The sequence below is a fragment of the Psammomys obesus genome, unplaced genomic scaffold, assembly GCF_907164565.1.
Source record: "Psammomys obesus unplaced genomic scaffold, mPsaObe1.curated_primary_1811, whole genome shotgun sequence".
NCBI lineage: Eukaryota > Metazoa > Chordata > Mammalia > Rodentia > Muridae > Psammomys > Psammomys obesus.
In genome coordinates, this window is record NW_026596131.1 from 1470530 (window position 1) to 1493660 (window position 23131).

General features: G+C 52.5%; 1 protein-coding gene across 2 annotated transcripts in view; it reads left to right on the forward strand.

Annotated features, from left to right (window-relative positions):
* The first annotated feature begins 5936 nt into the window (after positions 1–5936).
* The window catches only part of Mrc2 (mannose receptor C type 2), a 56132-nt gene continuing 38937 nt past the window's right edge, over positions 5937–23131 (forward strand). For both annotated transcript variants that reach the window (XM_055592298.1, XM_055592299.1), the window contains exon 1: positions 5937–6146. In XM_055592298.1, the coding sequence (XP_055448273.1) occupies positions 6029–6146 (118 nt within the window). In that variant the 5' untranslated portion in view covers positions 5937–6028. The remainder of the gene's footprint in view (positions 6147–23131) is intronic.

Below are 23131 nucleotides of genomic sequence, written 5' to 3' on the forward strand. Positions count from 1 at the left end.
AAAAATAAAAAGGTTCATGGATTGCAACCCATAGCCCGATATACCTACCGTCTGAACCCAGTCCACATTCTACGGATAGTACTTAACTGGGATGCGCTGGACTCAGGAAACACCTGGGAAACATAACAGAACTGCCCAGGTGCCCGGTCTGTGGCCTGCTGCTACTCTGGAGGCTGGGGAAGAGCTGGCCAAGCTCTTCAGGCCGCAGTGGAGACTCTGTGCCAGCTGGACACATCCACTTGGCTCCTCTTGGTCTAGGGCTTTACTCCACCAAAGGCCAAGGGTGGATTAGGACAGTTTAGTATTTTCAACTTTCCTTTTACCTTCTTCCGGGCCACTGCCGGGGGCGGGGGGGAGGAGGGGGACTGGGCTCAGCCTTGACTGAGACAGGATCTCATTCTAACCCATGCTGACTTGGAACTCACTATGTAGAGCAGGCTAGCCTCAAACTCACAGAGGGTCTTTTGCCTCAGTCATCCAAGTAACAAGATTAGGAGCATGAACCAGAAGAAAGGAAAGCAGAAGTTCCAGAGGCGAAGTAGAAACCTTTTTGCAGCCAGTTCTCAAAGCAGAGGCACTGCACTCCAGGTTGGGGAGGCCTTAGCAGCCAGGGTGACACCCCAGCGGGGTGACAAAATTCTGGAGACTCCATCCTACCCAGCCGCTTGGTTCTTCAGCTCATCCCTTTGTCCCCTCCTTTACTTGCTGTGGTGCCTCAGGCAGACCTCTACCCCTCTCTGAACTCCATTGCCAGCTTGTGTCTGACCTGTTGAATCCTAAGCAGAGCTCAGAGTAATGAGCATCTGAAAGGCAGGCATTTTAGATCCTGAGGCAGCCTGGGCCCCTCATCCCAAGTCTGCTCTGAGTTTGCTCCAGGGCCCTGCTGACAGCTGGCAACATTCCTGTGGCTTCTCTAAGTAGGAGTTTGTGTCCCAAACTCCCCAGAGTCAAAGTCTGGACTCCTAGTCTTGGGGAGGAAGTCTGCACCTCAACCATCTCTTAGCCTCTGGGAGCTAAAAGGCGAGTGAGGAGTCAAAAGGAGCAGTTTGCACTAATACAGACTTCAGGCTGAACCTGAGGAAGATAGACATGGAGTCCTTCCAGGGAAAGAGGAAGGACCTAGGGACAGTGGACAGAATTCTCAGGTAGCCATGATGGAATAGAGTCAGCCAATTGTTGACAAATGCCACAGTGCTCCCCCGGTAATGGGACAGCCGAGAGATGGTTCCTCTAGGTGATACATTTCCTAAAACTGCACAGCCTGGAACCACATGCAGACATTTTGGAGCTGTCTTCGGCACAGCTTCTTTCCTCTTTTCCTTCAGCCCAGGCCCTTTGGGACCCTCTCCTCTGTGCTGTGTTAGAGGTGACCTGCTTGAGTAGAGCTCTTGGGGGGAGATTGCTGTGTCAGAGCCAGGAGGAAATAGAGAGGCTGGGGTCCAGGCTAGATTCTGGCTTGGGGAGGGTGTGGCATGGGACAGTCCTGTGTGCCTCTTTGGACTTACACGTCTTTTCTCGCTGCTTCAAGCAATAGCCAGCTGAGTTTTATAGCCTCCTCCTGACCATTCAGTTACGTTCTCACTGTCCCTTGTCTCCTTTCTGAAGCGTTGCTGTGGGTCTTGCCAAATAGGTAGTCCTGCTCTCTGGGGCATCACTGACTATCGAGGTTGATGAAAGAGAATTCAAACAATCTTTAAGTACAATGAGTCAAGGCTCCAATGTGTGTATCTCAGAGTCCTGAGACAGACAGGGGACAGTGACTGTTAAGGACATGTGGGAGGACTGTTAAGTGAATGGGGGAGCCGAAAACTCAACTCAGCTATGTCTGGGCTTCTGTACCGACCTAAGGTGGTCTATTTATGGATGTGCATTTTTTAGCCAGCTACACAGAGCATCGAGACACCTCTTTTGGGTCTTGTTTATACTTTGGGATGCCATTTTTGTATACGGTTAAACCTGAAAATGTTCGGGTGACAAGGGGAGGTTATAATTTCCTCTTGTGGAACCCGCTGTCTCAGTCATGATTAATTGGGCCTGAACAGGCCTCATGGGTACTGAAAGGGAACAAGGCAGACAGGGTGAAGGGTCATGAGTAAGGGCCACCCAGCCTGGCACATAACAGTAGCAAACAACATAAAAAGGTGCCCTGTGTGGGGCTGGGGAGATGGCTCAGAGGTTAAGAGCACTGACTGCTCTTCTAGAGGTCCTGAGTTCAATTCCCAGCAACCACATGGTGGCTCACAACCATCTGCAATGGAATCTGATTTCCTCTTCTGGTGTGCATGAAAACAGTGTTCATACGCATATATATATATATATATATATATATATATATATATATATATATTTTTTTTTTTTTTTTAAAGGTGCCCTGTGGAAGGTAACTGACTGTCCTCTATCCTCCACATGCATGCTGTAGTAAACACGCACACACACACACACACACACACACACAGAAAACAAAAGGACCCTATGGCCAGATGTCCAAACAGCAAAGAGCAATAGGGAGGCGATTTTCTTTCCTAGATTCAGGGCTAGGCCATCGCGGCAATGTGAATGTTTAAGTTTTAATACTGGTAGGAATCATGGCCCCATTTACAAGTCACTATGAGCTCAAAGAGAGCAGAAGTAACTGCCAGGGGTCACCAAGCTGGTAAGTGGAGAAACATGGATTCTTTTTTTTTTTTTTTTTTTTGGAGATAAGGTTTCTCTGTGTAGCCTTGGCTGTCAGGGACTTGATTTTTAGACCAGGCTGGCCTTGAACTCACATGGATCCACCTGCCTCTGCCTCCCTGAGTGCTGGGATTACAGGATCAGTGAGCCCAGCTAACCCTGGATTCTTATTCCTGTTCTAGCCTCCAGAGTTTGGGCTCCTTCCACTAGACTGCTCTAATGACACCCCCCCATCCCGCCCTATACCCCCTGCAGCTGAATTAGTCCCCATTTGAAGGGCGCTGTCTGAGCCTGGAGAAGAGCCGGTTCTCGGTTTCCTTTTCACTATAAGCGAGTACTATTTTAGCATCAAATTCCCAGTCAGAGAGCCCACGACGTGCCAGGCATAGCCAGGTGCCTGGCACTAACAGGCTGTCAGTCAGGAACTGCCCACATCTTGAAGGCAAGCTGGCCACAGGTGCAGGCCCTGGTCATTTCTCATAAGACAAAAGTCTGGGTGCTGAGTGCAAGTCTCAGCCTTCATGACACCCAGCACTCCTGACACCCCTCGGCCATATTCTGTTGACAACTGAGCCACAGGGTCCTCTTGCTTTCTGTGTATATGCATGTACTATAGCATGCATGTGGAGGACAGAGGACAGCCAGCTTCCATGATGAAGAAAGGGTACCTTTTTATGTTTGCCACTGCGTGCCAGGCTGGGTGTTCCTCAAGCTTCTGAGCGGTCAGCCGTCTCTACCTCCTATCTTGCTGTAGGAGCATGGGGCTTACAGATGTCTGAGACAGCCTCTCAGCGTTAGATGAGCTCTAGGCCCTGGGTTGGTTGGTTTTTGTTTTTGTTTTTTTTTTTTTTTTTTTTTTTGGAAACGGTTTCTCTGTGTAGCCTTGGCTGTTCTGGACTCTCTTTGTAGACCAGGCTGGCCTCAAACTCACACAGATCCACCTGTCTCTGCCTCCTTGAGTGCTGGGATCACAGGAGTGTGCCGCCTCGCCTGGCGTGGTTTTGTTTCAAGACTAGGTTTCACCCGATAGTCCAGGTGGCCTGAAACGCACTATATCACCTGGGATGGCCTTGAACTCTAGGCAGTCCTCCTGCCTCAGGTGCTTAAGTTAAGGCCATGTAGTACCGCCACACTTGGCCTCACAGAGTCTTTAAGCCATGGAGGACTGGGCCAGGCATTTCTGCAGAATTATTCAACTTTGGCCCTGCCCTCTGCCCAAGATGTAAGCCAGATGGTAGTCATTGACATGGGCCTCAGGCACATACAGCCAGTCAGCAGCAGAGTGAGCAGCCCTGACCAGAACAGGCCTGAGGGTCTTGACCAAGACTCCGCCAGCACAGTCATACCTTCTGGCTTCTCCCTGCCCTGAGCAGGCTCTCCTTAGCCTGGGATATGGGCGAAAAGTTTATTTTTCTCATCCGATGAAACTCACCAGGCTGCAGGTGGGTTAGCTAGTCTTTGTTATACCAGCAGCTGGCACAGGGTGATGTCTGGCGAGGAGACCGGAGAGGACTGATGGGGTCTCTTATGTGAGCACACAGTGGGTCTTATGCTGGCAACCGGCTGGAGCCGTGTCACACTGGTGATGTCAGGGTGTTGGCTTTTGCTCTGCCAGCTGGAAGGTACCAGAGTTTACTGTAGCTGGTGGAGGAGGGATCGATTCGATTCCAGAAGTATCCAGCGTTTGGGCTGTTCAGGTAGGGAAACGCAGCTTAGCCATAGCTGGCAGATTCTCAGAGCCCTCAAGGCGGGTGTCAAGAAGGCAGCCCCAGCAAGGCCAGGTATGTGCAGAACCCTAGGATCCCAAGACATGTCAAACCAAGAAGAGAGGCCCCGAGGGCCAGTGGAGTTGTGAGCCGTTCTGGGAAGCCAATCTGCAACCTGCTCCAGCTAGCCAGGGAACAAAGGGCTTTGAACCTTTCTAGGGGCCTGTAGGTGCCCCTTTTGGGGACCTGTGACCAGTGTACATATTAAGCCAAGAATCTCAGCTGGTAGAACTCGGAAGGGCCAGGGGGAGCCTCTCTTGGAGCAGAGCCTTATTGCAGAGATAGGAAAAGATTACCGGCAACAGGAGTCATGAAAAGTCACAGTTGTTATTAAAAAAAAAAAAAGAAAGAAAGAAAAAAAAGCCCCGCAGTGGCTAGTCCAGGAAACAATAAAACTTTATTACCGCTTTACAGTGTTTGGATCACTTGTGATGGGAGAAGGTGAATCTCCTTTGTGCTGCTGGAGTCCAGAAGTCTCAGCCCTGCCCTCAGCTAGAGTTCCCAAACAACCCTTTCAGTGCTGTTTGGGAAATCAGAGGTAGGTGTAGGCTGCCCTCCAAAAACCGGACTCTCAGTCCAGTGCTCTGCGCTGCCGTTTGACCTGTTGCGTAATACTAAGTATGGGGTTGTCTTCGTGAAATTTCCGTTTTGTTCTCTGCTACCGGCCAGCAGCCCAGCTGGTGGGAACGATGTAGGTCTTCTTGGGACGCCCAGTGGACGGCTTTTGTCCCCGGTCTCTGGATGCAGAGGCCCCTATCAGTTCAAGTGTTACACTCTGTGCCAGGGGCACTGACACTGGAGTCACACACATGCTTGAAACAACACGACCAAGAATTGTTTGCGCGGCTCACAAGCCACAGGAGCCCTGCCTCCCCCTCCCCCAGTCTCCGCGGGGGTGGTGGAGTTCTCGGCTCCTCCTCTTCCCCACCAGACCAGGGGAGGGGGTCCTCCTAGGAAAGGAAAAACTGGGTGACGAGGCAGGATGGAGCGGGTGCTGGCGGCCCGGGCCTGGCCACCTGCATCAGTGCCGCGGCCCGGCCCTCGGGTGGCCAGGCCTCGCAGCAGCCCGGGTCTTGCCACGCGGTGAAGCCCTGCGGAAAGTTTTGCAGTTGCTTCGCCGCCCGCGCCAACAGGAGAAGCTGTGACGCAGCGTCTGGGGCTCCAGGCCCGGGCTGAAAAGAGAGGGAAGACCAGGCGGGAAGGAATTAAGGAGTAGTGGGGGAAGATAAAGAGCGCACGCTGAGGTCCTTGTGGCCCGCGCCGATCCTCCCCTCCTGCCATCCGTCCCCTCCCCACCCTCCCCACGCGGGCTCCCTGCGGCCAGGTCCCCACCCCCGCACCCCTGTGCCTCCTCCTTCCCTTCCCCTCTGCCCCTCAAACCCTCCTCCTGGGTTCTGCGCTCCTCCCTCCGCCCTCCCTCCGCGGGGCCTGCCTCCTCCCTCCTCCTCTTCGGGAGGCATCACTTCGTCCCGACCCGGAGGAGGACGCGAGCCCCTCGCCGGGGGTCACCCGAGCCCAGCGCCAGGGCTGCCACCGCGCGCAGCGCCGCCGTGCGCCCTCGGTCCCCGCGTCCTCCGTGCGCCGCAGGGATGGGGCCCATCCGACCTGCCCTTGCTCCCTGGCCTCGTCACCTGCTGCGCTGCGTCTTGCTTCTCGGGGGACTGCATCTCGGCCACCCGGCGGACGCCGCCGCCGCCGCCCTCCCGGGTAAGACGCTGCCAACTTGGCCAACTTCGGGGGCCGGCCCGCGGGGGAGTGGGGCCTCTCTACTTTTCCCTCTTTTTTTTTTTTTTTTTTTTTTTTTTCCTTTCTCCTGACTCCCATCTTTTCTGGAGAAGTGTGTTTGCGTGCGTGTGTATGTACGTTTGACTGGGTTTTTAAAATTCGTCTCCGCTTTTCTGGAAGCAAGGGAGGAGATGGGAGGAGGAGCGCGCCTGGAGGTGGGGGAGGACCTGAGTGGAACCAGATGTGGCAGGCAGAGGGGGAGGGGAGCCGGGGCACAGCGGCCTGGGAGGGAGAGCGAGGGCTGGCGAGGACTCCTTTGCTTCCCGGCCTCCCGGACCCCCGGCGCCCGCCCCACGCTGGTCCGGGTACCGTGGGATGCACCCGGGGAGCCAGAGGCGCATTGTTTAACGCTCGGTAGTGAGGGGCCAGTCGCGGCGTCTCGCAGCGGGGTCTTTATATTTTCTTCCTTGGTCTTCAAGGACAGCCTGTGGCGCACGACTTCTGCACCGTTCGCACAGAACCCTGTGAGACACTTTTGTGCCCCGAAGGCCGAGTGCGTGTGCGTGTGCGTGCGTGTTTCTCACTTTGTGTGGGCAATTCTGGCCACACTGGCACTTCTCCAGAGTGGACAATCTAAAGCTGTGAGAAAGTTTCTAAAGATGCGAAACAACAACCCACAGAAAACCAACTACACAAGTTCCTCAAACTATACCCTTTTTTTCCGTCTTGTTTGTTTTTTTCAAGAACTAACTAAATGTGAGGTCAAACAGGTCCCTCGCCAAGAAGCCGAAAACTGATGAACATTGATGGGGTAGATCTTGGGGGGAGAGGGGTCGTTGCTCAGACGCTCAGAAGTTAAAAAAAATGTGCTGGGTGCTGCCTCCATATCACCTCTTATGTTTAATTGGGGGCTGGGTGAGTGGGAAGGGATGGGACCGCAGCTGCAGCTTTGTGCTAGGACTAGAGGGGCCTTCACGGTGGCCTGGTGTGCTGAGGGGACAGGCAGGGCCGGGGAGACCCACAGTAAGATAAGAAGAGCCTTCTCCTGCCTCCCCTCCCACCTGGACCTGAAGCCTGCACAGACAAGAAGCAGGCCAGTGAGTTTTTTAGCTTGGTAGCATGCGGCCTGCCCTTTGCCTCCGGGTGTTCTCGCCAGAGCCCCGCTGTAAAGGCTATGGAAGTGTAGGATGGGAGGGAGGAGGGAAAGGATGGCCAAGTCCAAGAGCCCTAGCTTGGGTTTTAAGTCCAGGCCCTGGGAAAGAGCTGAGCCAGAGTGCTGACTTGGTCTTTTCCCCCCCAGGGAGCTTTTGACAGGGGGTGGAGGTGCCTGCTGAGGGGCCCAGTCAGGGCGGAAAAGGAGGCCTGCAGTGTCCCTGGGCTTCCCGCTCGCCGCTGCTGTCCCTTGCTCCTCTTCCTCAGACTGTGCCCTACACACGAACTACCCATAGCCCGGGCTGTTGTGTGGCCTGACTCACCCATCCCCGGTGTCTCATTTAATTCTGGTGATAACCAGAAGCGGCAGGTATGGTTGGGCCCTGAGGAAGCCTGGCCTGGGCTAAGACAGCTGTGGGTGAGGGGCCTGCACTAAAGCAGGGGAGTTAAACACACTCACACACACACACACACACACACACACACACACACCCCAAACACAACACTGCCCCTTCTGCCTTGGGTGCTCCTGCCCCCAACCCTGCCACCGTCCATGGGTTCCCTTGTCTGGGGGGCTGGTGTAAGGCCTGTGGGCTCTCATCCCCGTGTGATGAAAGAGGCAGGCACTGGGAAAATTAGGCCAGCGTGGGGGTCTGTGGCCCTGGGAGGTGCTTGGGGGAGGTAGGGTTTGCCCGGCAGGCTGTTTGCCAGGGTGAAAGGTACCCTGGGGAGGAGTGTCAGCTGGCAGCTCCCTGATCACCAGCAGGAAGCCCAGTGGCCCAGGAGATACGGCAGCTCTGCTTGGGGGTCAGAGGTGAAAGGGCTGTGGGAAACCTTAACACAGGATGGCGGAGTTAGCCTGTACTTCCGGGGTGAGCCCTGAAAACAGCGCTCCGCTGCCGGTATGCGCTGCGTGTGCACAGGGCTGAGCCGGGGGCTTCAGGAGACTTAAGGTGCATTCTAGGGAAACTGAGGTCTTTCAGGAGAATGACACAGGGTGAACCGTTAAGTGTGGGGAGAGGACTGTCGGCTCAGTGTTTAGCATCCAATTTCTCATTTAAATGTGGCGATAGCCGGAAGCAGCAGGTATGGTTGGGCCCATTTTGCAGAGTACAAGACAGACTTCCGAGGAGTCTGACGACTTATTTTGAAAGGCTGGGGCTAGAGGTGCTGAATGATTAGAAACAGAGGAGAGAGTGCAGTCCAAGGAGGAGAGGCTCAGGGCAAAGAGCAGGGAGGGCAGAGGGGAAGAGCAGGCCAGGAAGATGTCCAGTGTCGCTGAATATCATGTAGAAGCTTCCTGGGTTCCTGGAGGAAAGGGTGAAGGAAGCTGAGCCATGTGCCTGGAAAGCCCCAACGAAGACACCGCTTTGCAGGCTGGCTGTGGGGCCCTGAAGCACTGGAGGAGGCTTCTTAGGACAAAAAAAAAAAAAAGCTGTGGACTGGACGAGGGGATCTGATGTCCAGGTGGAGAAGTTAGGGGACCTTGGGAAGGTGGGGAAGGACTTCAGTCTGGCACTCCCTCTGAGAGGCTCCGGGGACTTGTCCCTGCTACCCAGAATCACTGCCAGAGCACTGCACGTCTAGCCAGGTCCTGGCCAGTTGCAAAGCTCTGGGCCCTGTCCTGCCCCATAAGGCTCGGCCTACCTGGCTTTAGGGGGCCTGTGGTCTGGGCGCGGTTTCTGTTCTATCCTGAGTTCACCTGGGCAAGGTGACGGCGGCGAGAAGCTTGGGTTTGGTCCCAGTGTGCTCGTACCAGAGAAATCCGACGTTTGAAGATTGGTTTGACTGTGGGATAGGACGGATGGGCTTCTTAGGGGCTTCTTAGGGGCTTCTTAGGGGCTTCGTATGTATTGTCACTAGTTTGAGCATGGGTGTGGGACAAAGTGACAACAGCAGTAAAAGTGATTGGTGGCTCTTCACACCTCCTAACCCTGGGAAGACCCTGGGAGTCAACTGTCAGAGCTGTTCTTGATTTGTCAAGATCGCACCACTAGAGAGTGGTAAATGGTAGGTGAGGCCTGAGGAAAGGGTGAAGGCCCAAACCCAGCAGTACCAGGCTGAAACAAAAGCACTGCAGGAGGCAGGAAGGTTGCCCTGGAGCCTAGGACTCCCTGTGTGTTAGCTAGCTTGTCACTGTGACTCAGTTGCCTCATCTGAACAATTTAAGGGAAGAGGGGCTTATTCATGCTCTCAGCTTAGAGACTTCAGCCCAGGTCAGCTGGTCTTTAGGCTGTGGTGAGGCAGCAAAGCAAGCCTGCTCCAGCCAGGAAGAGGGGGAGACACCGAAGACAAGGTATGACCTTCACAGGCACGTTTAAGCACCTACCCTCGGAGTCAGGTTAAAGTTAAGCCCGGATGACCTAACCAAAAGTCTCCCTCCGAACATCACACTGCAGGCCAAGCATTCATACCCAAACATAACACCCACGCGCCTGTCCTCTCTAGAGGGACAGTGAAGAAGAGAGGGGACGGGACAGCTCTCTGTCGACAGCATTGCTAAAACACTGCCGAAAAACCTCAAGGTGCTCCAGCCAGACACCCAGCTCCTCCTTCCTTCCTTCCTTCCTTCCTTCCTTCCTTCCTTCCTTCCTTCCTTCCTTCCTTCCTTCCTTCCTTCCTTCCTTCCTTCCTTCCTCATGTTACTGACCCTGCACAGCAATGAGCTCAAGATGACTAAGGCCTATATATTAAAGCTGCACACCTTTAATTCTGGCACTAGGGAGGCAGAGGCAGGCGGATCTCTGGGTTTGAGGCCAGCCTGGTCTATAGAGTTCCAGGACAGCTAAGCTTATACTGATATAATTCCTTTGAGTCTATCCCTCCCTTCCCCATCCCTCCACCTCCACAGGGTCCTCCCTGGACGTGGAGCGGGGTTCAGTATCCGTGAGAGGAAAAAAAATGTCTTCCTTCTTAGCTCATCGTGAGATGAGGAGGGCCCCTTTCCCGTAACTGAGTCGTATAAATCTGGGTTGGGTGGGCCACTGGAGTGGTGTCACGGCTCTTGGAACCCACCCTGCGCTTGGTAGATTCTAGTTACCCCGCAGTAGGCTAGAGGAGGGTTTTGTGGTGGTATCTGGGGCCCAGGAAATGCTGGGGACAGCCAGCTCCAAGCCCCAAGTAAGTAGACTGGACCGCTTTCTCCAGACGGCGCCCCATGGGCTCCAGCTGGAGGTGCCTCATGGTTGGTTTCTTTCTACACTCAGCCTCAGGGGGCACCCTCTCCTCTCTTCCCAGGCTGTAGGCTTGGCACCTTCAAGGTACAGGTCCTGCACTGGCTTGACCGATGCTCTCTGAAGGCTTCTGCCCACCTCAGTTCCTCTGGCTGTGTTTTAATCCCCTCCAGGGGACAGCTGTGAAACCTCTGCTTTCCAGCACCCTGGCTCCATTCACCTTCCCAGCACGCTCTGCTGCACCCTCCCGGAGTCCCTCCCACCTTCAGGCCCTTTGCTCACCAAGCAGGTCCGTCCATCCCTTGGCCTTCCTGGCTTCTCCTGAACTTTCCTTCAAGACTCAAGGATCTTGAGAATGTCTAGGAGGGAAGGCAGCCCCCAGAGCCACCCACAATGATAAACCTTAGAATGGCGCGGCGCAGGGTGGGGGTGGGGATGTGACGGAAAACTGCTAACCTCATGGCGGCTGGAGAAGCAGAGAGAGGAAAGGGCCAGGGATAAGAAGCAGCTTCAAAGCCCCCGCCCCGCAACTTCCTTCAGTGAGACTTCACTTCCAACATGTTACCAATATGGTGGATTCAGCAAGAAACAATCCATTGATTAGGTTTGAGACCTCAGTGTCTAAGCAACTGCCCAGAGCCCCTAAGACTGTAACACATGAACCTTTGGGGACATTTCAGGTTCAAGCCACTAACAGGCAAAGTCTAAGCCAGGCTTCTCTGACCCCCCCCCCCCACACACACTCCCACCAGGGGTGTTTGGAAGGGTAATTGGTGTGGTGTCTTGTAGACTAAGGCGGCGCGTGGGGGCGGGGGTAGTTGTGGTCTAGCCTGTTCCCTTTCCCTCTCCGTCCTCTGGAAGTATTAATGGGGCAGAATCCTTGAGACTAGAATTAGCTGAGCAGCTGTGTGACCTCGGCTCTGGTGCGTTCTTTTGTCAGGTGAGATGAACACCGCACCTTGTTGCATGAGAGTCACACACAGGTCAGAGGACGGCCGCCTGAGACACATGTCTGGCATGCTGTTGGGCACTAAGCTGTTGCCGTTTTTACTACTAATAAAGAAAGCCCATGACGGCCAAGGGACTTAGATATGAGAAAACAGACTCAACACCGTCCGCCCTGGGCTGGAGGGACGGCTCAGCACGGCTGCTGCTTCCAGGTGTGGTTGCCAGCACCCACTCAGGTGATTCACAACCGTCTGTAACTCCAGTTTCCAGGGGACCCAGTGTCGTCTTCTGGCCCCCCTGGGCACCAGGCTCACATGTGGTGCCCATGCAGGCGGGCAGGCAAACGCTCGTCCACATAAAATCAAAATATATTTATTTATTTATGGTTTTTTGAGACACGAGCTTCTCTGTGTAGCCTTGGCTGTCCTGGACTCACTTTGTAGACCAGGCTGGCCTCTGCCTCCCAGAGTGCTAGGATTATAGGCATATGCCACCAGGCCTGCCTTTAAATAAATTTATTTTAAGGGGTAAAATGAGAGTAATTGTTTGGATTTTTTGAGACAGGGTTTGTCTGTGTAGCCCTGGTCATCCTGGAACTTGATCTGTAGACCAGGCTGGTCTCGAACTCACAGAGATCCGAATGCCCCTGCCTCCCAAGCGCTGGGATCAAAGGCGTGCTCCACCACTGCCCGGCTTACTTTTTGAGGCAGGGTGGTTTACTGAAAAGAACAAAACAGAACAAAACCATGGGACGTTCTAATGGCAGCCACTTAAAAAAAAAAATGGACCCAGAACTTAAAAAAAAAAAAAGTTTAGTGTGTGCTGTGTGCGTGTGTGTATGTGTGAGAGAGAAAATGCATGACTGAACACATGCGTGGAAAACAGGCTGACGGGAGTGCCTTCTTCTCTCCTTCCCTTCTTTCTGTGGAGACAGGGTCTTCCATGTAGTCCAGGCTGGCCCCCAACTCACAGAGATCTGCAAGTGTCAGGGTTAAAGCCATGCACTACGCTAGGCTCTGCCTTTGTTTTTGGAGCAGGGTCTCCTACTGACTTTGCAGCTCACCATTGGCTAGGCTCGCTGGCCAGTGTCCCCACCCTGCCCCTTCCTCCCCGCACCGGGTGGCCCGTGCACCTCCACTCCACCGCCAGCTTTTCCCTTGAGTGCTGGGCAGCCAAACTCAGGTCCTCACGCTTGGGCTCGGCAAGCCCTTTACTCACTGAGTCATTTCCGAAGCCCCTGGACCCATTGCTTTTTGGTGCCAAGCGACCGATGCGCATCTCAAAGCCAGGTGACTTTCTGAAAGTGAATTTAAATACCGGGGTGGGGAGCCCCGTCTTAGTGGCCCCGCCCCCCTCAGGCCCTTCTTTACCCTTCTTTGCATGAGTTCACTTCCTTACTCAGCCTCACTGAGAGTACCTGGGAAGCTTGTGCTGCCCAGGAATGGGTAGTGTCCCAGGCATCCTGGGTGCCCCCCATAAAAGCCACCGTGCATGCTTCCCTCTGTCTGCGGGACCAGCTTCCTGAAGGGCTGTCTTGGTGTCAGGCTCATACCTGAGTGCGCAGGCCTCAGGCTGGAGGCTGCCTTCAACGGTTACAGCCTCACCCTCGCCAGCCCTTCCTCCCACCTCCCTCTGTCAGCGGGGTGTTCTGTGGGGAGAGAGGGTCTTGGGAGTCTCGCCCAGGGCCTCACGGGTACTAAAGCTGCACGTCTGCCTCGAAGCCGCATCCCAGCTCTTTTCATCCTTGCCCGGGTTCAATGGCTGGGACACAGTGGCATTTAGGAAATATTTGTTGAGTTGGAAACAATTAAAGCAAGCAGACAAGTATTCCAAAGACAATAAGGAACGTTTCAGATGATGTCATGATCATGAAAAACACATGGCATCGGGTTAAAATAAGTGGTAGAAAGTCCAATGGAGGAGGCCAATCTCTGGAATCAGGAGTTTTCAGCTGTTGTAAACAGATAATGTGAGACACACCAGAAACAACACTTTGATAGAAAATGAAATCTTTACTTTTAAATGTTATTGGGACAGCTGGGTGTTACAGTTAGCAAACGCTGAGGGTGGGTAGCTCAGTGGTGGGAGACATGGCTATCGCATCAGAGGCTCTGGGTTCAACGTCCAGCTCTGCACCTTCCAGCTAATCAAACAATGATTAGCTGTTTGCATCTAAATCACTCCTGAAGACATTCAAGTGATGTGCTTGCCCTGTAGAAGGTGCAAAGATGACTAGAAATTAAATTTGCTTTCGGGGCTGGAGAGACGACTCAGTGGTTAAGAGCATGTGCCGACTGCTGTTGTAGAGGACCTAGGAGGAAAGCTACTGAGGAAGACTCACGGTCTGAATCTCTGGCCTCACATATGTGTGCACCCACAAACACTCACAGGCCCAAAACAAAGGGTCAGTTTCATTTTATTCGAGGACATAGAGTGCATTTCATTAAAAGAAAAGAAAGCAGCCGGGCAGTGGTGACGCACGCCTTTGGTCCCGGTACTCAGGTGGCAGAGGCAGACGGATCTCTGTAAGTTCTAGCACAGCCTGGTCTACAGAGTGAGTTCAGGACAGCCAGTGCTACACAGAGAAACCCTGCCTTGAAGAAGGAAAAAGAAAAGGAAGTAGCAGGCTACTCTGAGATTTCCGGTAGGAACGGATGCCTGCCTGACAGCTAAGAGATGAAATTCATAGGAAAATGCAGATAAATGAGTTAGAGAGTAAACATACCAAAAAAAATTGTTCTGTGTGAAAAAAGGAGCTCCAGTGTCATGCCTCAGCTTGCAGGGGGAGGCTCCAAAGGACATAAGGGTGTGCGGGAAAATGGTCCCAGGGGATTCAGTGACAAGTCATTTCTTATCTTCATATATCATTTCCTATCTAAATGCTTAGCTGCTTGTCAGCTATAAACAAAGACATTGTCCTAGTTAGGGTTATTATTGCTGTGGTGAAATACCAGGACCAGAGAAACCTGGGGAGGAAAGGGTTTATTTGGCTTACACTTCCACATACAATCCACATACTTCCATCACCAACGGAAGCCAGGATGGGAACTGGAGCAGGGCAGGAACCTGGAGGCAGGAGCTGACGTAGAGGGGTGAAGGGGCGCTGCTTACCAGCTTGCTCCCCATGGCTTGGCCAGCCTGCTTTCCTATAGAATCCGGTACCGCCAGCATGTCCAGGATGTCACATCCCGTAATAGGCTGGGCCCTCCCCAATTAATCACTAAGCAAATGCCCTAAATCAGTGGGTTCTCCATCTTGCTGACGCTGAGGCCCTGTAATCTAGTTCCTCATGCTGTGGTGACCCCAACCACAAAACTGTTTTGTTGCTACTTCGTAACTGTAGTTTGCCTCTGTTAAGAATCACAGTGTAGTAGTTAATGTACAGGAAATCTGATATGCGACCCCCCAAAGGGGTCACAACCCACACGCTGAGAGCCGCTGCCTTAAAGGCTTGCACACATCAGGCATTTTCCTAATTGAGAGTCCTTCCTCTCAGATGACTTTGACTTGTGTCAAGTTGACATGAAACTAAGGAGCACAGACTACAATAGCATCATCTCATCTGAGAAATGGATGTGCTGTATGGTGGATTTTTTTTCCTACTATGTAGTTCATGTTTGGATTGTCCAGTTGTCCCATTAATGCGTGCGTTGGTTTTTGTGTTTGTTTTCATTTTTTGATACGGGGTGGAAGGGGTTGTCTCTCTCTGTGGCCTTGGCTGACCTGGAACTCACAGAGATCTGCCTGCCTCTGCTTCCTGAGTGCTGAGATTAAAGGTACCTGTCACCCCACCCAGCGTTTGTTTGTTTGTTTGTTTGTTTGTTTGTTTGTTTGTTTGTTTGGTTTGATTTGAGATCCCGTCTCACTCTGCAGCCTGACTGGCTGCAAAGTCTCTATCCTCCTGCCTCTGCCTTCTGGGCATTCATTCAGATTACAGGCATCTGTCACCTCATAGCTCCAGTAAGGTTTTTTTTTTCCTTTCCTCCTTCCCTTCCCCCTTTCTTTCCAGACAGGGTTTTCTTACGTCGACTGAATTCACCTTGGAGTCTGAGGTGGCCTTGAATTCATAGCAATCCTCTGCGTTCCAGTCATGTATTGTTTTGCTTGGAGACTGGTTCCCATGGGACCCAGGCTGGCCTCAGACTCTAGTTGAGGATGAGTTGATCCTTCTACCTTCTCCTTCCCGGCACTTGGGGTACAGGCATGTCTCACCAGTGTATGCAACGCTGGGGGCCGATCCCAGGGCGCTGTCAACTGAATCATGTCCTTGGCCCCCATGAGTGGCTTTAGAGGCTGTTTTACATTTAGATGTCCTGTTTCCTTCAGTGTCCTTCACTCTAGCATCAGTGCTCTGTTTGTCACGGTATTGCGCTCCTGAGAGTTCTAGGTCAGCTGGCTTTGTTGTTGTTGTTTTGGGCTTGTTTTTCAGGGCAGAGTTTCTCCGTGTAGGTGGTGTTGGCTGTCCTGGAACTCGATTTGTACACCAGGCTGTCTTCTACCTTGCAGGGATCCACCGTCCTCTGCCTCCCGAGTGCTGGGCTTAAAGGCCTGTGCCACCACCGCCTGGCATCAGCTGTCTCGTAGATGCTGAGATCTACATTACTTACCTATTACCGGGTTCATCTTGACCGTTTTTGCGGGGGAAGCTGCATAGATGTGTGTCCTCCCATTGTGTGACATCGGTGCCAGTGTGCTCCCCTTTTTTGTGTGATGCTGACTGACGACAGAGAATCTTGTCTGGAGTCTCAGACTGTTCTACTCACCAGGCACCCTCTCCTCTGTATTTTGTAGATAACCTAACTATTCATAAAAGCCCAAACTAGCCAGGCAGTGGTGGCACACACCTTTAATCCCAGCACTTGGGAAACAGAGGCAGGCGGATCTCTGAGTTGGGGGCCAGCCTGGTCTACAGAGTGAGCTCCAGGACAGCCAGGGAGACACAAACAGGAAGGCCGAATTAAACATTAGCCCCCAAGTGAAAAACCTACCCACGCGACCCCCAACAATAGAACAGTGTCCTCACACAATCAGATGTTAGGATGCACAGCAGTGAAAAGGAACCACCTACAGCTGCCCGTGGTGCGGGCGAGGCTCTCAGGTGTGCTGATCCCACGCTGAATCACACAGATGACCCCGCCTCTAGCAAACACTGAACTCTAACCCCGAGAAGTAGGCGGAGCTAATCTGTGGCGTCTGCAGAGCGAGAGCGAGAGCGGGGAAAGAACCAGAGAAAGGGTCTGTCTTTAAATAAAACCCGGAAGAGCAGTAAGGGGTTTCTGTAAGACTCGTGGCAACCAGTTGGTGAACTGCCGGGCAGCTTCTAGTACTGCTGAGGCTCCTGTGATCAGAACAGGCAAGACAGTGAAAGGCGCAACAGTTCATGCCCTCTCACACATGTGCAGGCCAACCAGCACACAGACATGGTGTCTGCTAAGCCTGTGGAGAATGGCCAAAGTCATTAGCGATCACAAAACAAAAGCAAAGGCTCAGTGGCTCGGCAGGCTCTTGCCCAGCGACGCGTGAAGTGGGCCTGGCGCGCCCCCGTGGTCCAGTACTCAGACTTCCAGAGTCACCTCCTGCTGCCTAGGGAGTCTGGGGCCGGGCTGGGGTACACGAGACCCCGCCTCAAAACAAAAACTCAAGCAGGATGCCGTCTGTACGTCTCAGGATGGTCTCGGCAAAGACTGACAGGAGAATCCAGGGACGCGTCCGCTTTGGGATGTCCTCATAAACTCACTGCAAGTTGAAACATGTCAGAAGCTGGCAAAGCCCTTGAAGGTCTTTGACCGATGTCAGAGGTCAGCCCCCCCGGGGCCTGCAAAGCACTGCTTCTCTCTCCTGGTGGGCGTGGTGAGCTGCTGTCTCACACGGGACAGGAACCTTACCACAGACTGCCCACCAGGGAAAGCGTGAAAAGTCAACCTTCAGAGCGCAGCTTTTACTGCACACAGAGCTGAAAAATCTTAAGTTGGGGGAATCACAAGAGAGCTCAGCATGGCGTTTATGATTCAGAAATTGTATTTATTTAGTCAGGTGTGGCGCGCACACCTTTAGCCCCAGCTCTTGGGTGGCAGAGGCAGAGACTAGGCCAATCTACTGAGTTTGAAGCCGGCCTGGTCTACAGGCTAGCTTCAATGCCAGGCCAGCCGGGGCTACATAGTGAGGTGCTGTGTAAATAACAATAATTATAAAAAGATTTTATGAGTTAAAGTAACAGTGATGCGTGTAGAGTATATCCTCCAGGAAGGCGCTTGACTGTAATTTTAAAATTACATTTATGTATATGTGTGTTCAATGTATGTGTAGGCATGACAGACAGCCCACATGCATGTGGGGGTCAGAGGATAGCTTGCTGGACCCTGTCCCCTCCTTCCATCATGTGGTTTCTGAGGATCAAACTCAGGTTGTCAGCCTTGCATTTTCCTATTGAGCCACCGAATTTAGATATGAAAATGGTTTGGCTCCCCCCCCCCCATAAAAGGCAGTACTTTCAGAGAAGAATTAAATAGAAACAAGATTCTAGGATGTGTTGTTTGTACTCAGAGATTGTGTCTGCACACATGGATAGTCGTATTTGGGGTGCATAGAGAAGAAAAAGTAAAAAAAAAAAAAATGCCACCCAAATTTAACAGTTTCCCGCACACTAATCTGAGTTATATGTTATTTGGGAGACATGATTACTGTGAAAGGCTTTTTCCATAAGCACACCTGCGTTTTAGGTCAAAGGATGGCAGCTGTCCTTCTGTCAACCATGCAGGCGTGTGATTCCCAGTAACTCCTCTTTTCTGCCCCCAATTTCTTCATGTAACGGGTCTAGCCAGAATGATCTGCTCCCTCCCGGCCTGTGCCCCTCGTCATTTTCTAAATGTTTTCTTTTACTGTTTTATGTGGAGGAGTGCTTTGCCTTCGTGTACGAATTGCTCCATGTACAGGCTTGATGTCCGCAGAGGTCGGAAGAGAGCATTGGATTTCCTGGAGTCTGTTTTCTCGTGGCTAACTTGAGCTCTGGTGTATTTTTTTCCATACACCCAAGTAAATTGTGGGCAGGTGTGAGGCCTCCCTGAAATCCCAGCCCTTGGAAGGCAGAGACAGCTGGACCCCAGAGCAAGCTGGCTAGTTAGGTCAGTGATCTCTGCTGTCACTCCCTCAATGAATAAGATGGAGAACGATCCCGGAAGACCTCAACCTCTGCTCTACACACGCATGTGCGTGGGTGCACACCACACAGATGAAGAACACTTAAAATTTTACTTCTAGGGATTATTATTGGGGATGGAGTGTGGCACATGGAGGCCGGAGGACAGCCTGGGGAGTTGGTTCTTCTAACCTCTACCTGGGCTTCAGAGACCACGGCTTGTGTGGCAGCCACCCGCACAAGACTGTGCTCTTTAAAACTTGACTTTTATTTTACGTGTATTGCACGTATGTTTGCGTGAGGGTGTTGGGTCCCCTGGAGTCAGCTGGGAGCTGCCCTGTGGGTGCTGGGAATTGAACTCGGGTCCTGTTCAAAGAACAGCCAGTGCTCTTAACCGCAGAGCCACTTCTCCAGCCCCAAGACTACCCTCTCATGATAACAGAAATTATACCCATTCACGGCCTACAACTCAAACGACAGCAGAAAGGAACATGCGCTCTCTCGCGCGTTCCCAGCTTGAAAAGTCTGGAGTGTTGCAGATGCCACAGAATGAGATGCCCTGGGCTGGGTCCAAGATTAAACACAGCTCTTTTGTGGGTTTTGTCAGTGCCCAGCCTGGAGGCCGAATTTTTTTAGTGCAGCGTGTTGCTTTGTGTTTATTTGGGGTTCTGAGATGCGATGGCATCCTGGAGCCGAGGCTGGCCTCAGACCTCAGGCAGTCCCACTGTGTTCGTCTCATAAGCGCTAGGGTTAGGGGCTGGAGCGTGTGTTTTGAGCAAGAGCGTGACACCTCATGTGAGGTCGCTTGGGCAGCTTTCCACTTGTGGTGCCCTGTCAGCACTCAGAAACTCTCAAGGCACGAGAGAGCTGGGTCAGGGGGTGAGAGCGCTTGCTGCTGATGCTTTCTTGTGTTGTCTTCGGACACTAGGGACACGTGCTGGGCTGTCAGTCAAACCTAACGGAAAAACTGCTCAGACACATGAAATAAATACATTTGTTTGTTTGTTTTTTAAAGAAAGCAACTTTCAAATTCTGGAGCATTTCAGGAGTTACAGCCAGCTGTGAGCTGCCTGCTGAGGCGCTGGGAATTGAACTCAAGTCCTCTGCGAGAGCAGTGTGGCTCTCAACCTCTAAACTGTGTCCCTGAGCTCCCCCACTTGAAAAACGTTTACACGATCCTTTTCTGATTCTCAACCTCTGCATCGCTCTACTGTTCGTCAAGGAAAAGGAGCCGTCCGCTCTAATCCCAGGGCCGGTCCCCGAACGCTTTCTAACTTGGCACATAAGGGAGAGAGGAAGGATGGTTCATCTACAGAAAATTGTTCTACACCTACTTCCGTCGGGCCAACTTTGCCACACATCTAATTTTTTTTAATGTGTGTGTGTGTTTTTACATTTATTTGTTCCCATGCATTCAAATTTGGGTCATCAGCCTTTCATAGCAAGCACCTAGGCCCACTGAGCCATCCCTTTGGCTCATGGACTCCATTGTTTGAAAATCAACCTGCCAAGAGATGGTGCACAGCTTTGGTCCCAGCACTTGGGAGGCAGAGGCAGGTGGATCTCTAGGAGTTCGAGGGCAGCCTCATCTACATGGTGAGTTCCAGGAAGGCTAGGGCTACACAGAGAAACCCTGACTTAGAGGGGGAGAAACAAAGTCAATGTCAGGGAGGGCAGTGATTGCTGGCCGGGCAGTATTTTCTAAAATTTGCGGGAGCGGGTGTGACAGGGCACACCTTTGACCCTAGCTCTGGGGAGGCAGAGGCAGGTGGAGGGAGCCCAGCCTGGTTCTTTTTCTACCTGGTGGGTTCCAGGACAGCCAAGGTTATATGTAGTGAGACTCTGCTAGAGAGGCGTGGGTAGGGGGCGGGGGCCGGGAGTAATGAATTTGAGGGACTGCTCAGTCTCCTGCAGGTGAGGTCTGATGTGTTGCAGATCCAGATGGGGGGGGGGGGGGGGGGGGGGCTATACTGTGTGTGACCTTCTGTGGCTGAGAAAGCTCACACAGTGGGCTCTGCCGAAAACACGGTGGTATTCCCGTGGAGATCTTAAGACTTTGGCCTTGTGTCTCCCCTGCCTCGGGTTTATTTACTTCAGAAACACTGTAACACTATATATATTTTAAAGGGATCTATAAATCCCAAGCAGCAGACAGGGCAAATTCACCTTGTTATTCCTCTCTGCTAATCGTCTCTGTGTTGGTCTGCCTTTATTTGAAAACTCTTTTTATTACATTGCTTGTGAACATACATGCGTCGGTGGATGCATGCCATGACACCATGTGTCTGGAGGACTTTGTGGGAGTTGGTTCTCCCGACTGTGTGCTTCTCTTGGAGTGAATTCAGTCCTGGCAGCAAGCGCATTTAGCTGCGGGGCCATCTCACTGACCCCCAAGGTCTGCCTTGTTTTGTTTTTTTTAAAGGATTATTTATTTATTTATCTATTTATTAATGTTTGGTCTTTCAAGACAGGGTTTCTCTGTGTAGTCCTGGCTGTCCTGGATTCACTTTGTAAACCAGGCTGGCCTCGAACACACAGAGATCCACCTGCCTCTGCCTCCCCGAGTGCTGGGATTAAAGATGTGTGCCCCCACCACCTGGCGATTTCCTATTATTTATGTGTGTGTGTGCGTTCGAGTGCATGTGTGTGTGTGTGTGTGTGTGTGTGTGTGTGTGTGTGTTAAGGGTACCCACTGAGGCGAGAAGAGGGTGTAGAATCCCCAGGAGCAGCTGGAGTTATAGGCAGTTGTGAGTCTCCCAGTATCAGTGCTGGGAACTGACCTCAGTGAGTGCTCTTGACTGTTGAGCTGTCTCTGCAGTCCTTAAGCGCTGTACGTAAGGAGTTTGTAAGGCAGAGGACTCGGGACCTGTACACACAGCGGGTGCGCTTAGCACTTAGGAGATAAACCGGGGATGCTTATCTCTGGAACTGTTTGCTGGGGAGACAGAAGCCCCAAAGGTCTGCCAGTGACCCTTAGATCTCCCCAGTCACCTGCGAAGAGAGACTATACGACGCCTCGTGCTTATAAGCCCGCACCTAGGAGGCCAGCCTGGTCCACATAGTGAGTTCCAGGCTAGCCTGGGCTACAGATGAGAGATCCTGTCTCAAACAACCACAACAACAACAACAAAAATCTAGAGAGGGGCTGGAGAGATGGCTTAGTGGTTAAGAGCAATGTCTGCTCTTCCAGAGGTCCTGAGTTCAATTCCCAGCACCCACATGGCCACTCACAACCGTCTGTAACTCCAAGATCTGACATGCGGGCACAACACCAATGCATATAAAATGAAAATAAATAAATTATTTAAAAAAGGAAAGGAAGGAAAACCTGGAGAGGCAGAGGCTGCATTTCGGTTTAGCTCACAGATGAGAGAACAGAGTGCACCTTTACAATCATTAGGTTGTAAAGGGCCAGAAAAACCTGGCTAGAACTGCCTTGTACTGCCTGCGAATCTCTTTGAGGGTCCCCTGGTCACCCCTGCCCTGCCCAGGGGTGTAGGCATCCTCCTACCTCCTTCCACAGCCCCCTTCCAGCTGTGCTGACCATGACTTCATCCCCCACCCCACAGCCGCTTCGGCGCTCTCTCTGCAGAGCTGGGCTGTGGCTGTGAGGGAAAGCATTCCTCGGTCCCTGACCCTTCCAGAAGCCTCCTCTCCCTGACACTCCCTCTTCCTTGCATCTCTTTCCAGAGAGACCTGAGGGCGAAGCCCAGAGGGGCAAAGGGACAGGATGGTGCTTTCTCGGGGGGGGGGGGGGGGGGGGGGGGGGGGGGGGGGGGGGGGGGAGGGGGGAGGCGGAGCGCCTGGGAATGCAGGGAGAGGGCTCTCTCTCTGAACCGTGGGTTTATTTTTCTTTTCATTCTTCTGAAGAGTAAATGCTTTAATCCGTGGCCTATTTCCCCTTATCCTTTTTTTTTTTTTTCTTATCCCAATCGCATCTTCGAAGCCCGTTTCCCAGATCCGTGTCATAGGAACATAAGCAGATCCTTTGCCTGAATGTCAAGGCACAGCAGTGGCTGCCACTCTTGCCCTCTAGGACAGGAGTCAGTACTCTATCCAAATCAAGGCTCACAGCTCCAGGCAGCTGGCACACGGTCCAAGGACCTAAGCAGGGATTTGAACTTGGGCAGTCCAGATTTCAGAGTGGCCCTTCTGTGCCCTCTCCTGTGGGGAACTGTCTCCTAGCCTTGCCCTCACAGAAGATGGCAATTGGTTAAGCATGGAATTAGTTCTTTCTGTTTGTTTTGTGGTTGGTTTGAGTTTCTTCAAGATGGGGTTTCTCTGTGTAGCCCTGGTTATCCTGGAACTCACTCTGTAGACCAGGCTTTCTTCAAATGCATAGAGTTCTGCCTGCCCCTGCCCCCGCCCCCGCCCCCACCCCCACCCCTACCCCCATCCCTGCCAGGGGATTAAAAGCATGCACCTCCAGGAAGCATGAGAATAGTTTTAAGGAGGTTTTTGTTTTTGTTTAGACAGGGTATGCTAGATAGCCCAGGCTGCCCCAGAAACGTACACCATCCTCTGTCCCAGCCTTTCTAGTGCTGGGGTAATAGGTGTGC